Raw genomic sequence first — 13,092 nt, 5'->3', positions numbered from 1 at the left:
CTCATTCTCCATTTAGACGCCCAGATTTAAATTTTATATAAGTCATTCTGCAGAGACTCCACATCTTTTTCTGATTTAATTACCTTACACAGTTTAGTATCATCTGCAAAGATTGACACTGTGCTTTCCAGGCCTATTGCTAAGTCATTAATAAATATGTTGAACAGTAGTGGCCCGAGTACTGACCCCTGTGGTATTCGGCTGAACACCGGTGTCCAGCTTGAGGACTTCCCGTTGACCACTACTCGCTGTACCCTGTATTCCAGCCAGTTGCTTATCCATGTACAAACAGTTTTTCCTAGGCCAAGCTCTTTTAATTTGATGAATAATTTCCTGTGAGGCACTGTATCGAAGGCTTTTGCAAAATCTAAGTAGACCACATCTACTGCTTTTCCTTGGTCGAGATTGTCGCTTACTTCCTCGGAGAAGTTAACTATGTTAGTTTGACATGATCTGTCCCTCACAAACCCGTGCTGGCTTTTGCTAATAATCTTAGTGGTCTGCTATCCCTTAGAATTCTTTCCAATATTTTCCCCACTATAGATGTCAAACTAATTGGCCTGTAGTTACCCGGATGATTTTTGGATCCCTTTTTAAATAATGGCACTACCTCCGCTATACGCAAATCCTCCGGTACCATGCCAGATCTAATTGAACTATTGAAAATCAAGTACAGGGGTCTTGCTAATTGTGACCTAAGCTCCATAAGAACCCTCGGATGAAGTCCGTCCAGGCCAGGTGATTTATTAATCTTTATTTTACGTAATCTCTCCCTGACTACTTCTTCACTTAAACAAGTATCTAACCACGAAACATTACTGTCACTATCGCTATGCACTACTCCAACCGTCAGTTCTTCTCTGGTGAACACTGATGAAAAAAATGTGTTCAGTATTACTGCTTTTGATTCGTCATCATTTAACAATACTCCAAATTCATCTTTTAATGGACCTATGTTCTCCTTTGTTAACCTTTTGCTGTTTATGTATTTAAAAAAAATTTAGGATTGGTTTTACTCTCTATAGCAATTAGCTTTTCGTGATCAATTTTAGCTGCTTTTATTGCATTTTTGTATCTTTTATTGCATTCCTTGTAGTACTGGAATGAATCCTCCTTTTCATTAGATTTAAATGCCTTAACCATAAGCTCCTGCTTTGCTAATAAAAGTTAATTTTTTTTAATGTTTACTTTATTAACTTGAATTAAGCAATCTTGAGTTCACCGGCAAGCGGTAGCATTAAACCATCCAACAGCGCTGTTTATCACCTGTAGCACAGTGGACGAATAAAGCCCTTTTTTCTAAAATTGGCACATGTGCCATCTGTTTGCCTTTTCAGCACATGCGCAGTCTAGCATCAGTGACCATTAAATACAGAGAAGTGTGACCACTATAAAACACAAAATATAAAAAAGAGAGTACCGTATATACTCGAGTATAAGCCGACTTTTTCAGCACATTTTTCTGTGCTGAAAAAGCCCCCCTCGGCTTATACTCGAGTCAATGGCTGCAGCAGACGCCGTGGGCTGTGTGGGCGTCCGCTGCAGCCGGCTCCAGGACAGACACTAGAGGTCATTATTGACCTCTAGTGTCTGTGCGCGTTGCTATGGGAGAGACGTCATGACGTCTCTCCCATAGAGATGATCGGGTGCCGGGGAGCGGGCGGCCGGACAGAGCGGCGGCCGGACGGAGCGTGCGGCCGGACGGACGGAGCGGAGCAGCGCAGCAGCAGAAGAAGCGGTCGGGAAGCAGGAGCGGGGCAGTGGTAAGTATTGTTTTTGTGTGTGTTTGTGTGTTTGTAAGCGGCGATGGGGGCACTGCAACAGGGGGCAAAGAAAGAAGGGGGCACTGCAACAGGGGGCAAAGAAAGAAGGGGGCACTGCAACAGGGGGCAAAGAAAGAAGGGGGCACTGCAACAGGGGGCAAAGAAAGAAGGGGGCACTGCAACAGGGGGCAAAGAAAGAAGGGGGCACTGCAACAGGGGGCAAAGAAAGAAGGAGGCACAACTACTGGGGGCAATGAAAGGGGGCACAACTACTGGGGGCAATGAAAGGGGGCACAACTACTGGGGGCAAAGAAAGAGAGTGCATAACTACTGGGGGCAATGAAAGAGGGGCACAACTACTGGGGGCAAAGAAGGGGCATAACTACTGGGGGCAAAGCAACGGCAGCATGTTTTTATCTGGCACTGTGGGGGGATATCTGTTACTGGGGGTATATGTGGCACTGGGGGCACAACCCTAGCAACAAGCATTACCCCCTGGCAACAAGCATAACACCTACCGCATGAAACCCCTGGCAACGAGCATGACACCCTGAGCATGAAAACCCCTGGCACCGTACATTTCCCACCCTAGGCTTATACTCGAGTCAGTCATTTTTCCCAGTTTTTTGTGGTAAAATTAGGTATCTCGGCTTATATTCGGGTCGACTTATACTCGAGTATATACGGTACTTTTGATTGCCTTACAATATCATTATCCCACCAATAATGAACCCTTCTCCAAAAACTTTTAACTGTTTCAGTATTATTGTAGTATTCAATGTAATTAATATAATTAACCCCTTTTCAATAATTACCTTCTTTATATTCCACATTATTAATTAGCCCCAACATCAAATAATTCCTTTTGGGCATTAACCTAATTACCTTCCTCAGAATCATAAAAAAAACCTTCATCCTAATTAACTTCACTAAAGCATTAATCTCTTAGTGAACACCCTTATTCTTAAAATTACATTCCATACACCCAGTCATGGAGATCTTAGCTTCTGATAGGTCCTCCAAACGGGATGTAGTCACGCTACCAGCGGTTGGGATCTCGGCGGCCAGGTTACCGGCACTGCAATCCTGACTGCTTGAAATGCCAACAGCCGGAATGCCAACATACAGGGACTATTCCCACTCATGGGTGTCCACGACACCAAAACAGTGGAAATAGAACCTGTGGCAAATACCGCTTGCCACCGAGCCTGCAAGGGACTTTGTTGCGCTCGCCCCCTGCCGGCATTCTGGCGGCCGGGATCCCGCCCACCGGTCACCCAAACACAACCCCTCCAAAACACACAAATACAGTAAAATAAAAATACATATACATGTGTTAAGACATTAGCATAATGCATACAACCAGGGCCGGCTCCAGGCCTACTAGCGCCCCGAGCGAGAAAATTTCGAAGAGCCTCCCCAGCACCTTCGGCGCACGCGCTCCTGGGAAAGTGGGCATGGCCTCGCAACTATATATTATCAAACTGTAAATAAATATATTTTCACCCCCCCCCCTCTGCACACACAATTAGCAGCCTTACACATAACGCCCACAGTAGTGTTCCTTACACATAATGTGTCCAGTATAGTGTCAGATAAACATAATGACCCCAGTAGTGCAGTGCCAGATATACATACGTCCCAGTAGTGCCAGATACACATTATATGCCCCCGGCAGTGCCAAATACACATATGCCCCCAGTAGTGCAGTGCCGGATACACCTACGCCCCCAACAGTGCCAGATACACATATGTCCCCACAGTGCCAGATACAAATAATATGCCCCTACAGTGGCAGGTACACATTATATGCCCCCACATTGTCAGCTACATATTATATGCCCCCAGCAGTGCAGTGCCAGATACACATAATATGCCCCTAGTGTCAGACACACATAATATATCCCACAGTGTCAGAAACACTTAATATGTTCCCACACAGTGCCAGTTACACATACATGTATGCCCTCACAGTGCCAGATACACATAATATGGAACCACAGTGCCAGATACACGTGCCCCACACAGTGCCAGATACACATGATTCCCACAGTGCCAGATACATGTGCCCCCCACAATGTCAGATACATGTACCCCCCACAATGTCAGATACATGTGCCCACCACAATGCCAGATACACGTGCCCCCCTCAGTGCCAGATACATGTACCCACCACAATGCCAGATACACGTGCCCCCTGTAGTGCTACTCACCACCGCCAGCCACGTCCTGCTGCTCCCATGCTGCCACCGCCTCCGCCGCTGTTCTCTGTGTGAGGGGAGGAGAGCACAGCATGTGACTCTCCTGCCCCTCACTCCCACCTCCGGAGGCCCCTGTCTATAGCCGCTGGTTCATCAGCCAGACAAAGCTCACGGTCCGGTAGCAGCATCCACTGCCGGTCTGCAAGCTCTGATTGGCTGGTGGACCGGTGGCTAAATTAAAATTGCGGCCGGCTTCTGGACACCCTTAGGAGTCGGCGCCCAGCACGGTCACTCCTAAGGAACGTGCCTGGAGCCGGCCCTGCATACAACATTTTTTGTTTTGTATGTTCAGTTATTTATTATATGACTTGTTTTATTTGTTTATGAAAATCCAAAGGTCACCAGCAAAATAGCCATTTGTATTTATTCATCTCTTCAAGCCTGCAAATATTTACAGTGATAATAACTGAGCTTTGGATTTTGTCTCAAAGTCTAAATAATTCAGAAAGCAGTGATTGTAGAGAATGTTTCTCCATAAATACTTACTGTGTATCTCCACAGACCACCAATGTCATCGCTTTTCTCAAAGCATATTGGTTCTAGACCTTCTTCTAAGCAACATTTGATGGCGGTCAGTCCACTGCAACCAGCACCAATTATAGCCACTCTCTTAGCCATATTATTCTAAAATAAACAAAGAATTACATTTTTATTTTACTTTATGGTATTTAGATGTATAGCGAGGAGAACAGGCCTAATCTCACCATACAAATCCAGTCAATGGTGGTCATTCCGAGTTGATCGCAGCCAGCAACTTTTTGCTGCTGCTGCGATCAACTAGTCCACGCCTATGGGGGAGTGTATTTTAGCTTTGCAGGGCTGCGATCGCATTCATGCAGAACAAGACTAGCCCTGGACATACTTACCCTGTGCGATGATCTCAGCTTTGACGTTAGACATCCGCCCTCAGTTCTCCTGTGCACACCTGCGTTTTCTTCACCACTCCCCGAAAACGGCAGGCAACGGTCTGGTGACGCCCAGGAACACCTTCTTTCTGTCAATCTTCTTGCGGTCGCCTCTGCGCAGAGCCGGCCATAGGCATAGGCAAACTAGGCAATTGCCTAGGGTATTTGATATGCCTAGGGGCATCATCAGCTTCTGCTGATTAAAATGATATGCGGCATGCCTATATTCTGTATGTAGCATTTCATATGCAGATACAGCCACAATCTCACACAGTATATAGGCATGCTGCATATCAGTTTAATCAGCAGAAGCTGCTTGTGCATCCTAGCCACATAGCAATGCAAATAAGATGCATTTTTATTAAAAAAAAGGTAGCCCGACTTTAGCATTGATGCAAGATTTGTGAGGACACATCTGTATCCAAGCAGAGGCAGAGGTCACAGTGTTAGTGGAAGTGTGAGTGCTGTGTGCATGTGAGTGGGTTGGTTGTGCAGTAGTGTTTGGAATAAGTGTAAGGAGCATTATGTGTGTCATGTAAAAATGCATTTATAATGTGCAACATATGTGTAAAGGGCCACTATGTGTGTCATCATGTGTATAAGGGCATTAATAATGTGCGGCATATGTGTAACAGGGTACTACTGTATGTGTGTCATTATATGTATAGGGGCACTAATAATGTGCAGCAAATGTGTAGGGGGCACTATGTGTATCATTATGTGTATAAGGGCATTAATAATGTGCGGCATATGTGTAAGGGACATTATGTGTAAAAGGGCATTAATAAAGGTTGTCATAATGTGTAAGGTGCATTATGTTTATAAGGACATTAATGTGTCTCATATGTGTAAGGGGCATTACTGTGTGGAATTATGTGCATAAATGCATTACTAATGTGTGGCATTATGTGTATAAGGTGCTCTACTATGTGGTGTTGCATATAGAAAGGGCACTACTGTGTCGTCTAATGTGAATAAAGAGCAATAAGGTGTGGTGTAATGTGAATAAGCAGCAATTCAGTGTGATGTAATGTGAATAAGGGGCTCTACTGTGAGGAGTAACGTTTATAAGGTAAAGCGATACTACTGTGGGATGTAAAATGAATTATGGACACTATCGCAAGATAAAATGTGAATAAAGTTGCAGTACTGTGTGGCGTAATTGGAATTGGGGTTACTATTGCGTGGCCATGGCCATGCCCCTTCCCAGCAAGAAGATGCCCCTTTTTGGGCTGTGCGTCAAATGTGCGAACTATTCCTATTTAAAATATAGGGGGTAACAAGGACTGCTATGGGTGAGGGATGATGGTGCTGGGAAAGAGGTGCAAGGTCAGAGGCAGAACCAGCGGTAGTGCTAGGGGGCACCAGCCAAAATCTTGCCTATCGCATCATATTGGTTAGGGCCGGCTCTGCCTCTGCGACCGCTTTCTTCGTTGTCCGCGATGTAACCCGGCGACCCCCGGCGCCGGGCAACGATGCGCGTGCGCAGTGTGGCCGCCGCTCATGTGCATTCCAGACCCATTCGCACCACAGCGACAAACCGCTGTGTGCGAGCGGGTCGGAATGACCCCCAATGTCATTATGTGGTAATAGAATATCATGTTGTATATCTCAAACCTACTTGTGTATTGCATACAGACCACTAAAATATTGTGCCTATTGCATATTAGCTGTTCTTTTTCTTTGTCAACACAGGTTCTGACAAGTGGGGTTATACTGGGTCTGACACTTGTGGGTTCTTTGCAGTTAAAATCATTACCTCCATGACTACAGTTCTAGTAATAAAAACAGTCACCTATTGAGCTCAATGTCCCTGGTGAGCTAGCCTCAGTTACTAGCAGCACAGCAGTATCAATACTCACACTCAAAAAGCTAAAATGCAGGGAGGAGATTATGGTGTGGCTGAGAGACTCAGGGAGGAAATTATGGTGTGGCTGAGAGATGCAGGGAGAAGATGATGGTATGGCTCAGAGATGCAGGGATGAGATTATGGTGTGGCTGAGTGATTCAGGGAGGAGATGATATTGTGGCTTAGATACATAGGTGGGATATGGTGGTGTGGCTGATGGAAACGGGGTAGATGATGATGTGGCTGAGAGATGATGCCAGCAGGAGATGTTTGTGTGGCTGAGAGACACAGGGAGGAGATGATGATGGGGCTGAGACAATGCAGGTGGAAGATGATGGTGTGGCTAAGAGATGCTACAAGGAGGAGATGATGGTGTGGCTGAGATACAATGCAAAAAAGAGATGATGGTGTGGCTGAGAGATGCAGGGAGGAGATTATGGTGTGGCTGAGAGATACAGGGAGATGATGGTGTGGCTGAGAGATGCATGGAGGAGTTGACAATGTGGGTGAGAGATGAAGGGGCAGAGATGATGGTTTTCAGGGTGAAGATCATGGTGTGGCTGAGAAATGGAGGGAGGAGATGATGTTTGTCTGAGAGACACAGGCAGCATATTATGATGTGGCTGAGAGACAAAGGGAGTAGACCATGATGTGGCTGAGAGACACAGGGAGTAGATGGTAATGTGGCTTAGAGACAACACAGAGAGGAGATGATGGTATGTCTGAGAGATTCAGGGAGGAGGTGATGTTTTAGCTGAGAAATGATGCAGGGAGGAGATGATGGTGTGGCGGAAAGAAGCAGGAAGGAGATGATGGTGTGGCTGAGAGACACAGGAGGAGATGATGATGTGGCTAAGAGATGAAGGGGGAAATGATGATATGGATGAGAGATGCAGGTGGGAGATAATGGTGTGGCTGAGACATAACCCAGGGTGAAAATTATAATGTAGCTGAGAGATGATTCGGGGAGATGATAGTGTGGCTGAGAGCCGCAGGGAGGAAATTATGGTGTGGCTGAGAGATGCAGGAAGAAGATGATGGTATGGCTCAGAGATGCAGGGAGGGGATGATGCTGTGGCTGAGAGACATAGTGAAGATATGATGGTGTGACTGAGAGATGCAGGGAGAAGATGATGATGTAGCTAAGAGATGCAAAGAGGAGATGTAATTGTGGCTGAGAGACATAGGTGGAATATGGTGGTGTGGCTGAAAGAAAAAGGGAGTAGGTGATGTGGCTGAGAGAAGGATGCAGGAGATGTTGGTGTGGCTGAGAGATGAAGCAGGTTGGAGATGATGGTGTGGCTGAGAGACACAGGGAGGAGATGATGATGGGGCTGAGACAATGCAGGTGGAAGGTGATGGTGTGGCTAAGAGATGCTACAAGGAGGAGTGATGGTGTGGCTGAGAGACAATACAGGAAAGAGATGATGGTGTGGCTGAGCGTTGCAGGGAGGAGATGATGGTGTGGCTGAGAGTCACAGGGAGATGATGGTGTGGCTGAGAGATGCAGGGAGGAGTTGACAATGTGGGTGACAGATGCAGGGGCGGAGATGATGGTTTGGCAGAGAGATGTGGGGAGGAGACCATGGTGTGCCTGAGAAATGGAGGGAGGAGATGATGGTGTGTCTAAGAGACAGGCAGCATATTATGATGTGGCTGAGAGACACAGGGAATAGATGGTGATGCAGCTGAGAGACGACACAGTGAGGAGATGATGGTGTGGGTGAGAGACGCTGGGAGAAGATGATGATATGTCTGAGAGACTGAGGGAGGAGATGATGTTTTGGCTGAGAGATGATGTAGGGAGGAGATGATGGTGTGGCTGAGAGACACAGGAAGCAGATAATGATATGGTTGAGAGATGACTCAGGCAGGAAAAGATTGTGTGGCTGAGAGGGGTGTGGTATGAATAGACTTATGCCCCTTTCACACCAGCCTATTTTCCTGGGTTGACCCAGGGAACAACCCGGGTGTAGCGCTGGTGTGAAAGGGTCCCAGGACAAAATCCCGGGAACCGTGCCCCGGCATTTCAACACTGCTATGTACTAGGGTTGATCCCGGGATCTTACCGGGATCCTGAACAGTGTAAACGATGCAGGGACATGTCCTACCTTCCCGGGTTGCCTCTGCTGCTGCTGCTGCTGATTGGCTATGCAGGGCAGCTTCCTGGTGTTGTGATTTTTCAGCAGGCACCAGCAGATGTGTGTATGTGCTGCGCTGTCTGTAGCAACCCTCCCTGGCATGTGTGTGGCTGTGGTTGGCTGGCAGGCTGGTGGTGGGTGTCGGTGGGATGGATCAGCAGGAGGCGTAGCAGAAATGCAATCTCTATCACAAATGGAGTGCGTCAGTATTGTTGCGCTGCCAGGCAGACACATGCTCCCGGGTGCATTCCTCTTGCCTTTGCAGGAGAAGTGTGATGTGACTGATCAGTCAGAGAAGAGGAGGGGGCTCAGCACATGCACAATTAACCTGCCCTCCTTTCCTCTCTCCCTCCCTCTTTCTAATGACCTCATCTTTGTGGGCCTAAAAAAGGCCATTTCTAATGACATTCTCATAAAATGCAGGGCCATCCCGGGTTCAGTATGAAAGGTGCCGACCCGGAACGTCCCAGCTCCAAATGCTGGTGTAAATGGGGCCCAACCCGGGAATGTCCCTGCATGATCCCGGGACCGTATTCTCAGGTAAGTCCCTGCATTTTTGGTATGAAAGTGGTATTAGGTCGACCACTATTGGTTGACAGTAAGTAGGTTGACATGGTTTCTATGTCAAAAGGGACTCTAGGTCGACATGAAAAAAGGTTGACATGAGTTATTTATATTTTTGGTGTCGTTTTCTTCGTAGAGTGATGGGGAACAGCAATTAGTGCACCGTATACCCTCTCTCAGGCACGGTACCTCGCTCCGCTGCGCTCGGCACAGGTTATTGTTCCCAATTGTAGAACATGTGGATCGTAAAGTATAAAAAAGTTAAAAAATTTGAAAAACTCATGTCGACCTTTTGTCATGTTGACCTAGTACATGTCAACCTAGAGTCCCTGTCGACCTAGAAACCATGTCGACCTACTTACTGTCGACCAATAGTGGTCGACCTAAGTCTTGTCGACCTAGAGACCGGATCCCGGCTGAGAGCCACAGGGGAGGAGATGATTATGTGGCTGAGAGAAACTATGGGAGATGATGGTGGGGCTGAGAGACACATGCTAGTAATGATGGTATGGCTGAGAGATTCAGGGAGGATGTGGTGGTGTGGCTGAGAGATGCAGGTGGGAGATGATGGAGTGGCTGAGAGACGCAGGGAGAAGATGATAGTGTAGCTGAGAGATGATGCAGGAAAGAGATAATGGTGTGGCTGACAGATGAGGCAGGAGAGAGAAGCAGGAAGTAGGAGGTGACACAGGTGGTACGAGTATGGTCGAACCTCTGTTGTAAGATGATGACCATGGTTATATTCCTACACAAACACATATCTTCCAAACCTTGTGATATCCTACATAAATAGTGAATATCAACTGAAGACACTGTCTGCCCAGAGAGGATACATTTCTTTAAAGGTTCCACATAGTGAGAAACCACCATATAGGTAAGGTGCATATGGAATGCTCCCAGAGTGACGAGAAACGAGTGGCGTGTCATGTTGACATACCCCTGTTTTCAGTGACCATATCCCTTGAAGTATATGGACACGCCACTTAGAAATTTTGTCTGCTTGTACCACTAGATGCACCTGACCGCGGATGTGGACGATATCAGACAGCTCAAGTCATTATGCACCCTTGCACATGTAATGCCGCAATTCATACATTTACTGTACGAGGAGAAGAGGGGCAAAAATTATGTATTTCTCATAGAATCATAACACATTGTCCCTGCCCCTTCCTAATAGGTCTGCAAATCACATGATGATGCTGCCCATCCACCCTATTTCCCTAAGAAGTGGGTGGGATGCAGAAGTACCAGCTATTCATACAGGAATCGGAGCTCCCTGAAAATGTGCGAGTACATAGTTATGAATAGAGGGAGAATGTGAGGCAGTTTACACGTTGACGCAAATCACAGCTATTTTTCAGCTGTTACTGTGGGTGTGGTTCGTTTTATCGACAGTGTCTAGGTCGACAATGTTTAGGTCGACCACTATAGGTCGACAGTCACTAGGTCGACATGGATGGAAGGTCGACAGGGTTTCTAGGTCGACATGTGCTAGGTCGACAGGTCTAAAGGTCGACATGAGGATTTTTTTTTTTTGTGTGTGTCGTTTTCTTCGTAAAGTGACCGGGATCCCAAATTAGTGCACCGCGTCCCCTCGCATGGCTCGCTTCGCTCGCCATGCTTCGGGCATGGTGCCTTCGCTTCGCTCGGCACACTTTACCGTTCCAATCGTAGTCCACATGGATCGTTAAGTATGAAAAAATCCCCCCCAAAAAAATGTGAAAAACTCATGTCGACCTTTAGACCTGTCGACCTAGCACATGTCGACCTAGAAACCCTGTCGACCTTCCATCCATGTCGACCTAGTGACTGTCGACCTACAGTGGTCGACCTAAACATTGTCGACCTAGACACTGTCAATCTTCAGACCGGATCCCGTTACTGTACATCCAGCGATGTGGAGTACAGAAGTTCGGAAAAATCACTGAGTTGCCAAGCTGCAAGTGATCATGATGTGACTTGGGCAAGTATACCCATACATCCCTGGCATTCTGTGTGCTTTCGGTATTACTTTTTTTAAATAGATACATTTGGAAAAATATATATATATACGGTATTGACATAACTGCTATCAAGGCAGCAGCTGAACAGGAGATAGCTGGTAAAGAAAAAAATATCCCATCATCACCCTGGGATAAATATGACACATAATTATATAAAAAAGGAGAAGCTGATATATGCTCTTTTTGTTTACTCATTTAATATGTTTTAGCAACGTGTTTAAATCATTTCTGTAAAATATTCCCTCAGTCTGCATTTTTACGAATACAGCTATACACATTTGGCACTTGAACTGTTTAGACTACAAAATCTCCAAAATGAAAGTTTAGAAATAGAGTGTGGAATGGCACTGCATGACACGGTGACACAAAAAGTCTACCTACAGCTAGAAACTGATCATTCATATTATAAAATATCATTCAAAGGAGCCACCGAAATATGTATTTAACGAGATAACTTTTAAAAATGAAAGGTAAAACTCTTCATATCTTATAACACAAATAGTCTGCACAAATTGTAAAGCTTCTTTTCTCTTTGAACATAACCTTACCTTAATTCCGGTCTAGTTTCAATCATCCTGCTTATACAATGATTAACTTCCTTCTAGAGAGAAGTGTCAGTATTATTTTCTGGCTAGCAGTTTTATAGCTCTCTTGCACCATCTGTTGCATATACTGTGATACTATTCTTAAAAAAAGGACACAAGGAATAAATATAAAATAAATCATTGAAATCTAGTATTCCGCAGTGTGTATCTGCCCCTTTCTATACTGAAACATTTTCATGACAAGGCACAGGCCATTTGCACTCATTTTTTAGTGTACCCAGGGGCACCACAACCGTTTTGGTTGGCAGAGGGGTGGCAAGATATAATTTCAATTTGGTTCACCTAAATCACTGAATGTTACCCCTTCAGGGGCAGCTGAACCTACCCACCACACCACCTATCTAGCGAGAAAAATATCTATCTACCTAAATACAAATACAAATACGTCCACCGCCAGCTTACCCACAAATGGGTCACATGTGCGACTAGCTGCACCTGCTTGCAGCCTGTTTGTGGCAGCATAGGCACACATGCAATCCTGGCAAACAGCACGCAATTGACACGGCTTGCAGCAAAGGTGTGGGAGGACAGATCTGTATTTATCTGTCATCTATCTATCTTTATATAAATATCTCTATATATATGTACACAAACAGTGTAAAAAAAACATCATAGAGGAATCATGGGCAATTTAGATAATAGAGTATTAGAGGAAAAATACAACATTAAAGGGTCCATTTACTGTTTGTTGAGGTTTAGACTCACCATATACAGTAGAATTTTTTTATGCTGCTATTCGGGCAATAAGAAATTCATTTCCACTCAGGTGTATTAAAAATCACATACAGAGACAGGCGCTCCGATAGAAGCCCATCCCAGCAATGTGTAAACTAAAGATATCACATCAGGAATCACTTTACTATATGTTGCGGACAGCAGACCTACTGTGCATGTCTGGTCATTAGACAGCGTGTGCACCAGTGGCTGCTGACAGGAAGGGATCCAGACAATCCCTCTCCCGGTAAATTGTGTGATATGTAGCCTAGAGACTACAATTGGTT

At 45.6% G+C, this 13,092-nt stretch overlaps 1 protein-coding gene across 5 annotated transcripts in view; it reads right to left on the bottom strand.

The window, feature by feature from the left end:
• LOC134957819 (dimethylaniline monooxygenase [N-oxide-forming] 2-like) overlaps positions 1 to 12,080 on the bottom strand; it is a 102,521-nt gene extending 90,441 nt beyond the window's left edge. For 2 of the 5 annotated variants that reach the window (XM_063940006.1, XM_063940007.1), the window contains exons 1-2: positions 12,035 to 12,080; positions 4,511 to 4,648 (exon numbers count right to left, since the gene is read on the bottom strand). In XM_063940006.1, coding sequence (XP_063796076.1) covers positions 4,511 to 4,642 — 132 coding nt within the window. In that variant the 5' untranslated portion in view covers positions 4,643 to 4,648; positions 12,035 to 12,080. Of the gene's footprint in view, positions 1 to 3,976; positions 4,296 to 4,510; positions 4,649 to 12,034 lie in introns of those variants that run through there. The other 3 variants (XM_063940005.1, XM_063940003.1, XM_063940004.1) reach the window with 3 other exon arrangements.
• Between the last annotated feature and the right edge of the window lie 1,012 nt (positions 12,081 to 13,092).

This window comes from Pseudophryne corroboree, chromosome 9, assembly GCF_028390025.1.
Source record: "Pseudophryne corroboree isolate aPseCor3 chromosome 9, aPseCor3.hap2, whole genome shotgun sequence".
Lineage (NCBI taxonomy): Eukaryota > Metazoa > Chordata > Amphibia > Anura > Myobatrachidae > Pseudophryne > Pseudophryne corroboree.
The sequence above is the reverse complement of the archived record's forward strand: the minus strand, read 5'-3'. Positions and strand labels throughout refer to the sequence as shown.